A 17,978-nucleotide genomic window follows, 5' to 3' on the forward strand; every position below is an offset into this window, starting at 1 on the left:
GGAGGAGAAGACAGAGAGGCAGACACACTAATCATTTTATTTTATTTGTCAGATTCCTCTAATAAGCATCTAGAGACAGGCCCTGGAGTGGCTTCACAGTAACTATAAAGGCCACAAAAGAGTTAAAAAAACAAAAACAAAAACAAAAATAAATGTTCACACTATTACTTAGTGCCATTTTCCTAATCATAAAGTAATCTAAAAAAAGTATTGCCTGACCAGCAGGCAGCACAAACATAAAACCCATAACAACAACAACAACAACAACAACAACAACAAAATCAAAATCATTTATTAACCAGTACAATCTAGCCAGCAGAATCAATTTTAAGCAACTACAACACATTGAAAAGGCACAAAGTATTCAATTCAGAAAAGACTGGGTATAAAAAGGACACTGTCGAAGAGCTAAGCTTTAAATCTGACTTTTCATCAGCGATATGTTAGAATGATCTGGTAGGAAGAGAACTCAAACTTATAAACATACCAGTTTAACTGTGTTTTTGTTTGCGATTAAAGACTGAAAAGCAATGAATGATATTTAATTACTTATTAGCCCTTAACAGTTACAGTCACTCTGCAAAGATGTTTGACACTTTTAAAGTTGACAGAAATTAGTGTACCTATATCATGACCTACAATCACTTAAAAGGAAGTCACTTAATAAAGCACCAGTTTAAAACCCTATTTTTGCTACTCTTTTTCTCCCAGCAAAAACAACTAAATTACTTAAAAGTATGCAAAGATCATTACCTTTACAGTTTGTTGGTTAAATCTTGCTGGCATGAAGAACAAACCCTAACCTTAAATGGTATTTTAGGCTGCAAAATATAGGTGGGGTTTCTTATAAAAATAACTTCAACTTGTCTTAAAAAAAAATTCTAAGGCAAAATTATTTTAATAGTGTAGTGTAAAAAATAAGCTTATTATTTAGCATTTAATAGTGTCCACTTAAAACATAACATTCAATTAACTGAACTGAGGAAAACTGAGTATTCTTACTTGTAATTGGTTTGTCAGTATGACTATTCCCAGAGTATTTTCTTCTGTTTTTATTTTTATACATATAAACACAAACACTTAATCTTAGTATTCAAACTAATGATTTTTCTTTTTAAATCCATAATCCTAGGACTTCAACTGTGCTTCTTTGGACAAATATTTATTCGAACAACAAAGAATTTTAATTCTTTTAAACTATTTTAATACCTACTAAAAATCTTTGGTGCATTTAAGGAAAAACTGATTAGGTTAACACATTTCTACACTTGATAAATTATTCAATTTACATATTAAGTGCTAACTGCTATCAGCTAAAAAATTAATTTAAAACAATAAATTATGCTCATAAAATAAAAAATTCTGAATGAGGCTAAACTTAGTTGCAAGATTCAAAAATTTAAGTACAGTTACAAAATTAATGGATTTTAGAGTTAATGGAACACTTGTCCAAATACTCCAAATTAAATATTACAAAAGTTTAACTGAAAAGAGTAGGCCTCATTTCATATTTTTTGTGCCAACTTCAACAACTTATATACATTCAGTTTGCCCAAATCCATGAGGTTTTCACAATTTAAAATGTCCTATATTCTAATTTTGGAAATTAGAGGCAGCAGATTTGTTTGTCCACCCACTGAGATAATTTCTTCACAAGAATTATACTATCTACTTCTCAGACTGTTTAAAATTACATGAGAAAATGTAGTGCCTGGCACACAGTAAGCATTTATTAATGCTAGCTTTCTTTCCCTATTAGTAGCTCTGCCATTTTTAATGCTGAGAGCTTAAGTGAGTCCTTTGTCTTAACCTCGGATTCTTTATCTCTAAAATGGGAACACAGCATGTCTTTTCTCTTTCAGATTTGGTTATGAGGTTAAACGAGAGAACTGTGAAAGCATTTTATAAAAGAGTAAACCAGTATTCAAGTTTATCTACAATAATAACTAAATATAGTTCTATTTCACTTTATGTAAGAGATGTATTCCAGAAAAGTTTCGTTCTGTAAACCAACTCCTATGATCAAATTATGTATTTATAGAATTAGGAAATTATTATTAAAAGAATCCTAAATACCTTCAAAAAAGCAAAGTATTCTTTTCAATGTGAAAATGCAACACCCTATTTCTTTCTTGCTACCAAGCATATAATATACCATACACAGACACATATATACCATTGCCTTTTTAGAAGTCCAAACTTTTCTACAACGGTTTATATGTAAGGCAGGGCATACTTTTAGGTATTACTTCATTTCACTATAGTAAGTTTTTGAGTTGAAGGTCTTGTTTTCATGAGAGGAATCAAAAAACATAAAGACATATTTTTAAAAGTCAATTTGAAAGACTAACAGACTAATAGTACCTCATACAGTCAAGTTTTATCACATAAGTACCCCAGATATAACATTTTCACACAAAAGTAAAAGTGTTTTGAAAAGAATACATTAATTATATCTACTGGTCCTAGACTAATTACAACCAAACCTTGATAACTGAGGCAAAACTCGGGTTGGTTTTGTTACTTATATGAGCTACTTTGGTTAACTGCCTCAATCTCAACATTTTTTTCTTTTATTTCCACTAATATGATGTGAGTGTTCCTGTAAAGTACCTTCATTTCTTAAGTGCTTCAGCAAACAAGTTTCCCCATTAGTAAGTGGTTAAATTTTATTCATTAAAACTTCATTATTTTATTTGTGATTTTTTTCACAAGGGCTGGGCCAGACTTTACAGTTTACACAAAAAAAGTGCTTAAAGCAATTAGGAGTGTAAACAAAACTGAAATAGAAAAATCTTAAAATTGCTATTTTCCAGTAGTTTACATACAAATGACATGCTAATAATAAATCAACCCTGCCTATTCTAATCATTCAAGCAGCTCCTAGGAAATATCATCCTAGTTTAAGTTTAAATGGACTTGAAAATATGGAAAGTGCACATCTTGAAAGGTATTTTGTAATTTTGACTGACTTTTTCCTCAATTTTTATCAGTGAGGTTTTTGCTCTAACTGCTATTTCCTCTCACCAAGTCCTCAACTTTTGTCTCCTAGAAAAATAAAAATCAAGGATAATTACAGGCCTTAGGCTTATTGAAAAGCAAAATAAAGATCTAGATTACATGTAAATCTGTATACAAGTAGTGGTTCCCTTTAATTAAAGTAAACATGGAGTTTAGTTGGGACATAAATTTTATAATTTGGCACCTTTCCTAACAGTTACATACGTAATACGTAGGTTCTGTTTCCCAGAATTTCACTTAGCCAAAGTAAATGAGACCAAAAGTAGCTTATAAATTAAATTTCACTGATTAGTTATAATTGCCCCTCCTTTAGTGAAATGAAGATATATGCTATTATGTGCTGTTATTGTTTCTAAATAAATGACAAAATATAAAAGGTGAACTTACCTTGAAAGTTATCTAGTTAAAACGGTCATAATTTGCTTTCAATACCTTTTCAACTTTGTATAATATAACACCTGCACATATGTTTGCATTTTGTATTCATGGTAACTGAAGCACTGGCAAAAACCAATCCTTTGAATAATTATTTCAATTCTGCGTTTCATTTAACAAGCTAATCTTACATTAAGTTAGCTTTCTGGCTTTGAGTTTATCAAAAGACCAAAGGATTAATAATAACCTGAAATTACGGCCAGATAAAAAAACAACACAAAAATATCCAAGATTTCCCTACAAATTTAGATCTAACTTCAAATTTTAAAAATGCAGAAGAAATGATAATGAATCTTAAGTTAGGATAAGAAGAGTTGCAATTATCAGTGTACTCTTATAGTCTTTCTGAAAGGCTACATGGTCCTTAAGCTTCTCTGGAAGATGTGGAAGGGAGAAAAGAGGATTGAAACTAAAGAAGAATAAAAACGTCCACTGATGATTAAAAACAAAAACAAAAACAAAACCATAAAGTCAACAGCTAGTAATATTGAAAAGTTTGAGGAACCATTAAAAATTAAGCACTAAGTTATCTTTAAAAATCACAAAAATGTTCATTTCAAATATTATACCTCAAAATGTGTCCAAATATTCGTATGTTCAGTAAACAGAAATACATATTTTTCTTGATTTGAAATGGTTCTGAGGACTTGAGAAACTAGAGAAAAATGAAAAAATAGCAGCCTTACTAATTTAAAAGCCATCAGTCTAGGCTACCATTAGCACATAACAATCAAGAAAGTCTGTGGAATGTTTAGATTTACTCATGAATGATGCTCATTATTAGAAATACTTTGTACAGCAGTAGCATTATCAAGGCCTAGTAGTGTTCCAAGATAAGACTGTTCTCTAGGGTCTAGCATTTGTTCAGGTCGTACTGGATGAACGATATTTGCAGGTTGAGGAGTAAGAGTATATTTTTCCAGAAAAGCTAAATCAGCTGCTCGGGGATAATCAGTTGATTGTGGCTGTGGTGACAAGATCTCATGAGAAGATGGTGGGAGCGTGGTTGTATGACGCACCAGATCACTCTGAGTGTCAGGCATCTGAACTGGAACCAATGTTACTGGAACACACACTTCAGCAGACACATTCTGTAACATAGTCTTGGCTTCTGACTGATAAACTTTGGGCTGGTCCATATATTGTTTTGTTTCTGTTTGAAAGATTTTATCATCAGATGAGTACTCTACTGGCAAGGATACAAGTTTTTCCTCAGAAGTACTTAGAGGATCGTCTGGAGATTTTATGCCATGAACATGGTCAATGTGGTATTTCAGCTTGTCTTTCCGCTTAAATGTTGCATTACAGTGCTGACAGTTGAAAGGTCGGGCATCAGAATGGATAACCAGGTGTTTTGTTAAAGTTTTCTTAATTCTAAAAGATTGATTGCAAATTTGACACTTGTATGGTTTTTCACCTGTTATGAACAAAAATGAAATTAAGGTAAAATGCATTCAGTTGGGAAGACAATGATTTAAAGTAGCAAATTTTCCACACGAATACTTACAAGAACTTAACAAAAGCAGTGATATTATATGCTATCACAAAATGGAGACAGTACAGGAAGCCAGTAAAGACAATGGGCTCAAACATTAAAAAGATCCAGGTTTGAATTCTAGCTGTACACACACTTACCAGCCAAACCTTGAGCAAGACACCCAACTTCTAAGCATAGTTTCTTCACCAGTAATATGCAACAATAGTGCCTACCTCAGAGATGGTGAATGGATTGAACAAGAAAACAAATAGTGCTGAGAACTGTAGCTGGCATAAGATAAGTACATGATGGACTCACAGACTATTATTATTGCTTGTTTTTATTCCCACTATAGCCCCTAAAAAAGGTATAAAACAGAAACATCCGATTTCCTCCCACCCAAGAAGGATTAAAATTAAAACAGCAACTCTGATTAACTGAGTTCTTAGAATCAAACTAAGAAGTAGTGATACTTAATGTCTGGCCTGAGGTCAACGTAAGGAGAGTTGATCAGGATAAAGAACAAGGAACCCGAACTAGTTTTCAGTCCCTCCTGATCAGGTTTCTACGCTGTAGTTTTGTTGTTTTCCTTTTTGTTTTTAATATGAAACATCATAAATTCCTAGGTTAGCCAGTGTGGTAGGCAGAATAATGACCTCCCAAAGAGGAAGTCTAGGAAGCTGTAAATATGTTACTTTCCATAGCAACAGGGACTTTGCAGATTAAAGATCTAGAAATGGGGAGATTAGCTGGATTATCCAGCATGGCCCAATTTAAACACAGGAGTCTTCAAAAGCAGAAGATAACGGAAGAAGAATGCATCAGAGAGATGCAACAAGAGGAGAACTCAACCCCTTCACTGTTGGCTTTGAAAATGGGAAAAGGCGCCAGGACCCAAGAAATGTGGTGGCCTCTAGAAGCTGGGAAAGGCTCTCAGCTTACCACAAGTAATAAAACTAGAACCTGGGTCCTGGTCCTACAGCTCAAAGACGGTTTTATCATAACCCAACTGAGCAGGAAAGAGATTCTTCTATAGAACCTCCAGAAAGAAACGCAGCCCTACCAACATCTAGATTTTAGCCCATGTCAGATTTCTCACGAACAGAGATCTAAGATCATACACAATTGTATTACTTAAGCCACTAAGGTTATGGTAATTTACTACAGCAGCAAGAGAAAACAAACCCAGACATACAATTGCACAACAAACACAAGGCATATATTTTAAAACTAAATGGAAAGATTTTATATTAATTGTTACATGGGTTTGTTGATATCACTGTTTTATCTTTCCATTTAAAAGAAAGCCAGTTCTCCTAGAAAATTAAGAGAATTGCACCTTCAAGTTGAGCCACTAATACCAAACAATTAACTATTCATTAAATATTATTAATTGTTATTTTGTGGCCCACAGGAACTTTCAAATCCCAGTACAGAAAATGTATACAGGCTGGGATGCTGGTTCCTGGACTATTACATTTCTACTTGTTTTTGAACTAGTATCATGACTGATGTCACTAAAGAGGAAGTAAAACATGAAGTAAAACATTTATAAAGGGTTAAAATTCTTGAAAAGATAGTATTTGCAACTGTGTGTAGAACACACTGTATCCAACATTTGATTTCACCTGAAATGCCTACAATGAGGGACAATATGAAAAAGGTTATAAAAGAATGTTCTGAAAAAAAATTACACTTCTAAAATGCAAGAACTTTCTATAATTCCTGGCATTAAAACCAGTCATGCCAGGAGTGTTCTATAATTAAAAAAAAAAAAAAAAAAAAAAAAGAAACTCTAGCATAGCATTACGAACACCACCAACAAGCACAGAATTTAGTTTTAAAGATAAAAGTATTGGTTTTAAGTATTCTCCTTTGGCACAGCATTAGCCATGATAGTTTCTTAAGCACATTCATTAAAAGCTTTTATAGATGATGTAAAGTCATAGTCAATCAGTTCCAGTGTCCCACAAATACTGTTAGGAAGCTGGGACTCAGGCATATTTCTCTGAGAAGTTTCTGTGATCATTTTAAACAAATTTCATTTTTCCACAGAAAAAATCAATTTATGTTTATAAGACAAAGATCCACAAAGGAAATGTTGATATTATTATATTTAAAAAGTAAATATGGGGTGCTTATAGATACACAGTGAGAAGGGTCAATACTGTGGACTTAATGAAAAGAGGAATACTTATTGAAGAAACATTCTACAGCAAGGCAAGGCTTTCTGTAGCAAAATTATCTATTTGATAACAATGAACTCAAGTTGGGTGAATCTCAGGATCACAAATCAGAGACCTAAGGAAACAAAGGAAAGGTCTCCTGCAAGATGCACAGAAAGGAGTCTATTTTTTAAGAGTGGAAATAGATAAAACAATGCTCAAAGAAATGTAATCTCTTTCTCAGCTAAAATCATAGTAACCTATGAGTCTTTAGAATTAAAAAATGTCTTCCAATAGATGAGTTATGTTTAGATATTAAAAATTAGTATATGAAAATATAACGAGAACTTGCATTCAAATTTGATGGAGTAGTTTATATCATAACTATGTCTCTTGCTAGTGAAGAGGAAAAGATAAAAGATTTTTTAAAATTCAAAGAATCTACTCTTTGGAGGCACTGAAGCACAAACAAGGCAGCCAGGACATAAGGGGCCAAGATTCTGGAGGCACAGGAAGGTATGGACATGTGCTCTTTCCTCAGTGTACTTTCAGATTTAGTGACAATTAATAAATAAAGAAATTCTCTGGGTATGGGGAAAAATAAATAAAATAAATTCCCTGGGTAGGGGAAATAAGAGGTCAAGTGGCAGCCGAGGGCCTGATGGCATTCCACTGGAATGGGAAGATAAAAGCTAGAGTTTGGGACTACCCAGGATTTAAGGGGTCAAGAGCCTGGAAAGGAAAGAACAACAGAGAAATGAACAAAAATACTGACATTTGCCAGCTCTCAAGATGAACATCTGCTGGATAAGACAGCTAGAAACCAGAGGCTGGATACTGAAGGGATGAAAAGATATTTTAGCAAACCCAAGGATACTGGGGAGATGAAGATTAGAGTTTAAGTCTCACCACAATAATGATGAACTAGGAGAAAGGTAGATCAGAAATAGATAAGAGGTGACCCATGCCATCTCATTCTATCTGCTTGTGAGAAGAAAATTAAATACATCTGAGAAAGAATACAACTTCAAGAACCTCTACAATTTTTCATTCACAAAATCGAAGGTTCATTTCAAAACGATCAGGCATGTCAAGAAACAGAACCAAATGACCAAATGTTGAGAGATGGGGGGAAAAAGATAATAGATAGCCCTAAAGGTGAAGAGAAATTACATAAGACTGAAATATTAACATGAATATGATTAATATATTCAAGAAAACACAGGAAAAGAGAATTTCACCATGGAATTGGAACTATGGGAAAAAGAAAATTCTGGAACAGATAACTGAATAATTCAGTAGATTGATTTAATAGCATATTAGACACCACAGAAGAAATAATTAGTACAATGGAAAATAGATTAATAGGAATTATCTATGTAGAAGCACAAAGAGAAATAGATTGAAAATATACAAAAGCATGATATTCATATGTATATATATATATACACACACAGACACATATATATATGACAAAGTAACATACCTAACATAAATAAACTGGAATCCTAGAAAGAGGAGAGTTTTAAGATTTACCCTATACAAAAGAAAAGACATCTCAAGTCACAGACCCAGTAAGTTCTACAAACCTCACAAAATACAAAAAAAACAAAGCAAAAAAACCACACATCTGTGCACACTATAATAAAACTACTAAAAATTAAAGAGAAAAAAGCAGCCAATTAAAAAGAGACATTTCATTTAAATGAGCAACAATAAGACTAACAGTATACTTTTCAACAACAAAAGAGGTTCAAGGAGGAAAAAAATCACATATTTACAATGTTGAAAGAAAATTAGCTGCTAATATAAATTACATAGTCAGGAAAAATATTCTCCATAAAGTAAAATAAAAACATTTTCAGACAGTTGAAACCTAAGAGAACCTGGTGCTTGCAGATACGCTCGAAAGGAGTCCGCAAGTGGAAGGAAAATGATTCCAGGAGGAACAATGTGAATGCAGGAAGCAGTAAACAGTAAAGGGCACATATATGGTTAAAAATAAATAATATGGGTTTTTTTAAAATTTTTTTTTTTTTAACGTTTATTTATTTTTGAGACAGAGGGAGACAGAGCATGAATGGGGGGAGGGTCAGAGAGAGGGAGACACAGAATCCGAAACAGGCTCCAGGCTCTGAGCTGTCAGCACAGAGCCCGATGCAGGGCTCGGACTCACGAACTGTGAGATCATGACCTGAGCCGAAGTTGGCCACTTAACCGACTGAGCCACCCAGGTGCCCTAATAATATGGGTTATTTAAAACAAACCAAAAAATAATGTCTTATGTGGTTTAAAGTATATGTAAAATTAAAATACATACAATGCATAAAAGGTGAGAGGTAAGGGTGTTGTAAGGTTTTTTTGCGTTGTCTAGAAATTGATAAAGAATTAACTTAAGGTCGACTAATAATTTATGGATACACATAGCAATCTTTAGGGTGATTACTAACGAACAATGAAAGAACATACAACTGACAAGCACCGAGGTGAAAATGTGTAATAAAAATCCTTTGTGATTTCAAGGAATTGAAGACAAGAGAAAGAAAGCATCAAGGAAGAGATGGGACGAATAGCATGATGATAGATTTAAATCCAAATAAATGAGATATCACGTAAAATTTAAATGACTAAGTATCTCAGTTAAAAGAGATTATCATAATAGATGATAAAATGATGCTCCAAAGACATACATCTTAAATACAAGTCCACGGAAGGACTGAAAGTAAAAAGATAGAAAAAACATATATAAACATTATCCAAAAGAGACCTGGTAAATCTTTATCCCAACATAAAGAGGAATATTTTGACCACGGGACAGAAAGATACGACAATCCGTACATATCTAATAACACAGCCTCAAAATATATACAGCAAAAAATTAAAGAACTCAAGATGAAAAAGTATAATTTTCAATCAATAGGTTAATAGATTTTAACATAGATCTCTCAGTAACTTATAGAATAAGCACACACAAAAAAAATCAGTAAGAATGTAGAATATTCGAATAATAAAACATGTTCTCTGGCAAAAGTAGAATTAAGCTAGACATGAGTAACATACAAATAGTTAGAAAACCCTCGAATATTTAGGAATTCAGCAATACAATTTGAAATAAGCCATAAATGAGAGAATTAATCTGAACAGACATTAGGAAATATTTTTAACTTATTTATAATGGAAACATGAAACATAAAGTGTGGGACTGAAAGCAATGTTTGGAAGGCAACTTAGGACATTAAAGTACATAAATAAAAAAAAGAAATGCTACAATTTAATAAGTTAGGCATCGATATAAAAAAACTAGGGAAAGAGCAATTTAACCCAAATAAAATAGAAATACAAAAAAAGCAGAAATGAAATAAAAAACATGTCTAAACAAAGGAAATATCAAAAAATCCTATAGTCATTGAAAAGATACATAATATGATACCTTGAATTCGGTGGATAGATTTCATATTTTAGATTAAATAGAGTTCTTTAAAAATAAAAAAAAATGACAGATCTGTAACTATTAAAGAATCTTTTTTTTTTTTTTTTTTTTTTAGTTTTATTTATTTTAAGAGACAGAGTGAGAGCAGGGGAGGGGCAGAAAAAGAGGGAGAGAGAAAATCCCAAGCAGGCTTCATACCATCAGTCTGGAGCCCAATGCGGACTTGACCTCATGAATCATGAGATCATGATCTGAGCTGAAATCAAGAGTCGAACGCTTAACCAACTGAGCCACCCAGGCACCCCAAGAATCTCTGACTTAAATCTCTTCATAGAAAATAAGTTCAGAGGGATTTATCAGTGAATTCCTCCAAATACTAATGAGGAAATAATGCCAACTTTACATAAACTCATCCACTTCATTTAAAAAGATGTATTATTTCTCAAATTATTTTTTTAATGCCAGCAGAGTCATAATAACGAAACCTGTCAGCGATATTATGAGGGGAAAAAAAGGAGTATGTCTAAACAACATAGCCAAAAAGAAAAAAAGAAACAAAATATAAGCAAATTAAATTCAACTATATAGTAACAGGATAATACACGACCAATCTGTGTTTATTTCAGGAATGTAAGATTTAATATTAAAAAAATCAATCAATGTAATTTGTCACATTAACAAAGGAAAAAGATCTGATCACCTCAATAAATATAGGAAAAAATCTAACACCTATCCATGACACTGTAAATAAATCAGGAATAGATGGTAATTTCTTTTTTTAACATTTATCTATTTGGGGGAAAGCCTACACAGGGGAGAGGCACAGAGAAGGGGACAGTGGATCCAAAGTGGGCTCTGCACTGACAGGCTGACAGCAGTGAGCCCGATGTGGGGCTCAAATTCATGAACCCCAAGATCATGACCTGAGCCAGTCGGACCCTTAACCGACTGAGCCACCCTGGTGCCCGTGGATAGATGATAATTTGTTTACCTGTTAAACAGTATCTACAAAATATACAGAAAACATCATATTTAATTATGAAATACTGAAAGCTTTTCCCTGGAGATTGAGAATAAGACAAGGACGTCCACTATCAGTATTTCTATTCATACACCACTGATGTCAACCAAAGCAATAAGGCAGAGAGGGAGAGAAAAGGATTCAGAAAGGGAGAAATTAAATTGTCACTATTCACAGATGGCCAGCTTGTATCCTTGGAAAATCCAAAGAACTTAAACTATAGCAAAGTCATTGCATAAAAAGTCAATATACCAACTCAACTGCATTTCTATACATCAAAAACAAATACAAATAAATACAATTTATAATTTTGTACAAAAACATCAAACATCTATATATAAATCTCATGAAGATGTTTAAGATATCTGCACTAAAAACTGTAACATCTTTTTTTTTTTTTTTTTTTTAAAGTAGGCTCCACGCTCAATGTGGGGCTTGAAGTCATGACCCCGAGATCAAGAGTTGATGCTCCACCGGCTGAGCCAGCCAGGTACCCCCCAAAACTACAATATCAAGAAAAGTAAAAGGACTTAAGTTAGGGTAGGGATTGTTCATGGATTGATGATTCAATATAATAGAGATAATCAATTAGGAAAAAACTGACTATGTATTCACTGACATTCCAATAAAATTCCCAGCAGATTTTTATGTTTAGAAATTAATTAAGTTGTTTCAAAATCTATCTAAAAACATAAAGGAACAAGACTAACAAAGACACCAAAACAGAACAAAGTTGGGTAAGTTACATCACCATATATCAAAAGCCATAACAATTTAAGTGGTACAGCAACAATGGAGCAAGGATATACAGACAATGCAGTATAAAGAACAGAGCCCAGAGACAAACCACACACACAGCATCATTTAATTTAAAACAAATATGCCAATGAAATGCTATAAAGAATGGATAATCTTTCCAATAAATGGTTCTTGGTTATAGAAAGCCACATGTAAAAAGAAAAAAATAAATAAAAGGAAAACAAGTGAAAAAAGAACTTTGATCTTTACCTAACAACCTAAGAAGAAACAAGTAAATTAGAGAAGGTTCATAATCTAAATATGTAAGTTAAAATAGAAGGCAACAGAAATATTAACGACCTGGGAATAGGCAAAAGTTTCTTAAAAAGGATATAGCAAGAACCTAACCAGAAGGAAAAAAAAACCCAAAAACGAAAAAACAAAAACAACCTGATATGTGACTTACATAAAACTCAGAAACTTCAGTCACTGAAAGACACCATTACTAGAGCTCAGAGGCAAGTCACAGAGCGTAATATATCTGAAATTTAGATATCCAACAACGGACTCATCTCCAGAATATAGCTAGAACTCTTATAATAAATCAATTAGAAAAAGACAGGAGCGCCTGGATGGCTCAGTCAGTTAAATGTCCGACTTTGTCTCAGGTCATGATCTCACAGTTTGTGAGTTCAAGCCCTGTGTCGGGCTCTGTGCTGACAGCTCAGAGACTGGAGCCTGCTTCAGATTCTGTAACTCCCTCTCTCTCTGCTCCTTCCCTGCTCACGCTCTGTGTCTCTCTCTCAAAAATAAACAAACATTAAAAAAAAAAGACAGACAATCCAGTTTAAGAAAATCAGCAAAATAATTAATCAGGTGCTCCACGAAAGAGGATATTCAAATGACCAATAAGTATATGGGAAGGTGCTTAATATCATTACTTACCACAAAGATGCAAATTAAATTAAAGCCACATTGAGATAGTGCTACATATTCATCAGAATAACTTTTAAAAAAAGGCAGTATCAAGTGTTGGTGAAAACCTGGAGCAACTGGAATTCTCATAAGCCACATACTTACTGGTAGGACTGCAAATTGGCACAATTACCTTGGAAAACTGTTCGGTAGTGTCTACTAAGTAGAACATACGCATCCTATCGGCTAACAATCCCATGGCCGGGCATATACACAAGAGAAATAAATGCATTTGTGTATGAAAAATCATGAACAGGAATTTCCAAAGCAGCTTTATTCATAATAGATCCAAGTAAATACAAACCAAATGTCCATTAAAGTTCAAGGGATAAATAAATTGTGTGGTATATTCATATGAAAATGAAAAGAAACAAACCACTTCCATGGATGAATCTCATGGACATCATACTGAGTGAAATAAACCAGACAAAAAAGAGTACATACTATATGATTCCATTCATATGAAGTTCAAACAGGCAAAACTAATTAGTGGTGATATAAGTCACAATAATGATTATTTTGCAAGGAGGTTACTCCTTGCAGCCAGAGAGGATACTTCTGCAATTCTGGTACTGTCCTATATACCAATCTGAGTGGTGGTTACGTGGATGTATTCATTTACAAAAATTCATTGAGCAGTTCATTAAATTTTGGATACTTTACATACAGCGTAAACAATTCTGCCAAGTCTAGGGGCACCTGGGTGGCTCAGTCGGTTAAGCGTCCAACTTTGGCTCAGGTCCTGATCTCACGGTTCATGGGCTCAAGCCCCGTGCTGGGCTTTGTGCTGACAGCTGGAGTCTGGAGCCTGCTTCAGATTCTGTATCCCCCCCCACCTCTGTCCCTCCCATGCTCACACTCTCTCTCTCAAAAATGAACATTAAAAAAAAAAAATTCTGCCAACTCTAAAGTCAAGTCCTAAATTTATCAGCCTTAATGCCTGTTTAAAATAAATGCACTACATTTCAACAAGACTACTGCTGAAGCACAGATGTTATCACTACTCTGAGAATTACAACAAACAAAACACATAATGGATGAGAATAAGCCCTTTACAGAAGAAAATCTTACATCTGTATTCCAACCAATTTCTCTAATTCATTCAACAAATATTTATTAAGCATCTACTATTTGCAAGTTTGGGAATAGGCACTAATCATATCTACTCATTTGAACCAATTAAATATACTGACCTGTTGAAAACTGGAACCAATCCATTAGTTACACCTTGTCTAGAGAAAGAATATACTAATACAAAAATGTCTACATGGAGTCTAGTTAAGGGGATTCGAAAAATAAGAATTTAGCAATTTAGATAATGTACTAAAGGCATCCCGGCTAGAGAAAAATAATCTGGGGAGCAAAATTATTCTGGTCCCAAAAGAGATACCCATCTTTACATGGGTAAAGATGACTCAGTATCCCTCACCATTTCCTTGAGAATCTATTCCATAAAGTTACTACCTTAGTCTAGAACTACATTTAGTAGTTTTTCTAATCAACAAATTTAGCAACTCTACTTCCTTGATTAGAGAAAAAGGATACCGTGGCCAGTACACTCTTCATTTTCTACAGGGTGAATAATAAGCTGACATTCTGGTGAATCTATTTCCAATGGTAATTATGAAGAACTCCTAAGAATACTTATAATCTTTGTGTACAGATGTAAAAATGATTTTCTGGACCTATAAATCTCAGGAATGGACTTGGGAACATGGCAACCAGTTCATGGAACAGCCACACTGTGAAGTCCTGTCTGGGTAGCCTTCTGATCACTTTAGATTAAGAGCTAGCAAACTACAGCCCAAAAGCCAAACATAGCCTCTTGCCTGTTTCTGCAAATAAAATTTTATTGGAATGCGGTCATGTTAATTTGAACCTACATGGCTATAGTTGCTTCCATGCAACAAAAGCACAGTTGAGTGGTTATGAGAGAGACTGTCTGGCCCACAAAGCCTTAAATATTTATTATCTAGCCCTCTACCAAAAAAGTTTGCTGACCTCTGCTTTAGGTGATTTCTCATTCTCATTTCATAACTGCCATAATCTTCGTCTTATTCTATAATAGAGCTCATACTCTATTTAAAAAGTGAAAATCCCAAGCAGTCTTCATACTATTTTTGAAAGAGAGACAGCGCGAGCAGAGTAGGGGCAGAGAGACAGAGGCAGACACAGACTCTGAAACAGGCTCCAGGCTCTGAGCTGTCAGCACAGAGCCCGACGCGGGGCTCAAACTCACAAAACTGTGAGATCATGACCTGAGGCGAAGTTGACGCTTAACCGACTGAACCACCCAGGCGCCCCTCACGTCCTCAGTTTTCAACGTGAGAACGACTTGTCCCAAATTCCAACCAAGATATTCAGAAATGGAAATTCTACATTATCATTGGTCATCGACAAATTACTATAAGTGGATGTTTTCAAAAAACTTCATGCAACTATAAAGCCAGTCCTTATTATATAAGTTTCTCCTCTAAAATAATTCCTGCAGTTTTATAATTCTTAAATCATCAATGGTTGAATTAACTTTCTGTAAGTTCATCATTTCTTTTAAATCATGAGTTTATTAAGTTTGTTATTTATAACTAATATGGAAGGTATCATTAGTATAGTTTCCTCATTTTGTCCTACTTATGTATCCCCAAATTGTGACTTTTTCTTTTGTAGGGAGCCGTAAATTTTTTTAACAGCAGCACTTTATAAGTAATAAATTCTTTACTGCAATTCTTTGCTATTGAAATTGCCCAAATTGTTATTTCTCATTCTGATATTTATGAAATCAGTTATTTTTCTCTTCTACAACAGTAGCTTGACAAAATCCAAATAAATATAAAACAAAGCAGCCATAAATGCATAAGTAAGTTCCTTTTTTAAAAAGGAAAGCTTTAAAAATTGTCAATTTATGTGGGAAGTCAAACAAGGAGTAAGATAACGTATAAGAAAGAATCCAACATAGTCTGTATTTCAAAATATGGTAGCATTACCAAGGGGGAAAAAAGATTTAGGAAATGATATCTTCTGGGAAGCAGCTGAAGCAAATCATTCTACTATAACTACCTATAAATCACAACTCACTAAGTGAAAAGGAAAGTATACAACAGTAACTTGGTAAGCAAGACAATCAAATCATACCGATTTTTTGTTTTAAAAGACAAAAAAAAAGAAATGTCTTCTGAGAGTTACACAGATATAGAAGAACCAAAAACCTCCAGAAAAGGGGAAAATTAGAGCTAGAAGTTGAGTAAATTCCCTATGGGAAAAAATTTTCCCAAATTCTACAAAATAATATTCAAAAGTACTGAAGCTTACAGAGAATCAAAGTGCAGAATATTGTTCATTCATGACATCACCTTTAACATAATAAATAAAAATCGTACGGGGAAAAGGCAAAAAATTTAACCAAGAACAACAAAATTTAAATGTCCATATTTTATCCTGAATAATTACACAAAGATATATGTAAAGTACCTATTAACTTTTACCTGAATGCGTCCGAAAATGCATTTCCAGACTTGATTTGCCTTTAAAAATTTTCTTACAAACATCACATTGATGAAACGTTGCTTTGTATCTAAGAAAAATAAAAAGGGTTGAGTTTTCAATATAACTTTAATAACACAATAAAAATATGTTACATCATGTACAAAAATTATACATAGAATTCTCACATTAATAAAGCATAGAACTCCAAAGGAATGTGGAATTACTTTTAAAGTACCAAACTGGTGGCTCAGTCGGTTAAGTGTCTGACTTCGGCTCAGGTCATGATCTCAGGGTCTGTGAGTTTGAGCCCATTAGGCTCCGTGCGGTCAGTGCAGAGCCTGCTCAGATCCTGTCTCCCTCTTTCTCTGCCCCTCCCCACTCGTTCATTTTCTCTTTCTCAAAAATAAGTAAACATTAAAATTAAATTAAAAAAAAAATGTACCAACCTTACCTCTGGTTCTTCCTCCTCCAGTTATATTCAGTGAATGAATCTATACAAAGAGGTCCTTCGACTTTTAACTTTAAAACCCTTTCTTTTAAGATTTAAATCACTGAACTTCTGTATTATTATTATTTGCTATTAAAAATATCAAAGGAAAAATTACTAGGACAGAAACAGATCAATGATGAGCTAAAGGAAGAAAAAAGGAGTTGAACAAAGTGGTGTAGTGGTAATTTAGGGGTGATAGAACTATTCCGTATCTTGACTGTGGTAATGATTACATGACTGCATGCATTTATCAAAATGTGCAAAACTACAGACTAAAAAAAACCATTTTTCTGTCTGTAAAGCATACCTTAATTTAAAAAATAGACGCTAAGTCTGACTGAAAAAAAACTGCAGTACTCTCAAAAATGTTCATTCATCAAAAAGGTGACACTGCTCTAAACTGGTTCACTTTATAACAAATATAATAAGTATCATAAACTTGAACTTAAAAATAAATTTTATACCTAAATCAAAAAAGAATGAGATACCAGTACTTTTATTTTTATTACGAATTAATAGACATAAAAAGCTGCAAATTACTCAAAACCTAACTTATCAGGCAGTAAAGTGTAGTGCCTAAGAATACGCTTTGTGAGTTAAACAATCCTAGACTCCAATTTAATTGTGAGGATTAAGATATGTGTAAAATGATTAGCATTTAAGTTATAGTTATTAAAAGTCTATCATCTCACCCTGGAAGTAATTTATATCTAATTGAACACATGGCAAAATAATTAACTCAA

At 33.5% G+C, this 17,978-nt stretch overlaps 1 protein-coding gene across 1 annotated transcript in view; it reads right to left on the minus strand.

Moving 5' to 3' along the window:
• Positions 1-271: 271 nt before the first annotated feature.
• Positions 272-17,978, minus strand: part of ZBTB41 (zinc finger and BTB domain containing 41) — a 46,943-nt gene continuing 29,236 nt past the window's right edge. The window contains exons 10-11 of the mRNA XM_049634296.1: positions 16,745-16,833; positions 272-4,873 (exon numbers count right to left, since the gene is read on the minus strand). Of these exons, the coding sequence (XP_049490253.1) occupies positions 4,218-4,873; positions 16,745-16,833 (745 nt within the window). The 3' untranslated portion in view covers positions 272-4,217. The remainder of the gene's footprint in view (positions 4,874-16,744; positions 16,834-17,978) is intronic.

The sequence above is a fragment of the Panthera uncia genome, chromosome F1 (assembly GCF_023721935.1).
Source record: "Panthera uncia isolate 11264 chromosome F1, Puncia_PCG_1.0, whole genome shotgun sequence".
Lineage (NCBI taxonomy): Eukaryota > Metazoa > Chordata > Mammalia > Carnivora > Felidae > Panthera > Panthera uncia.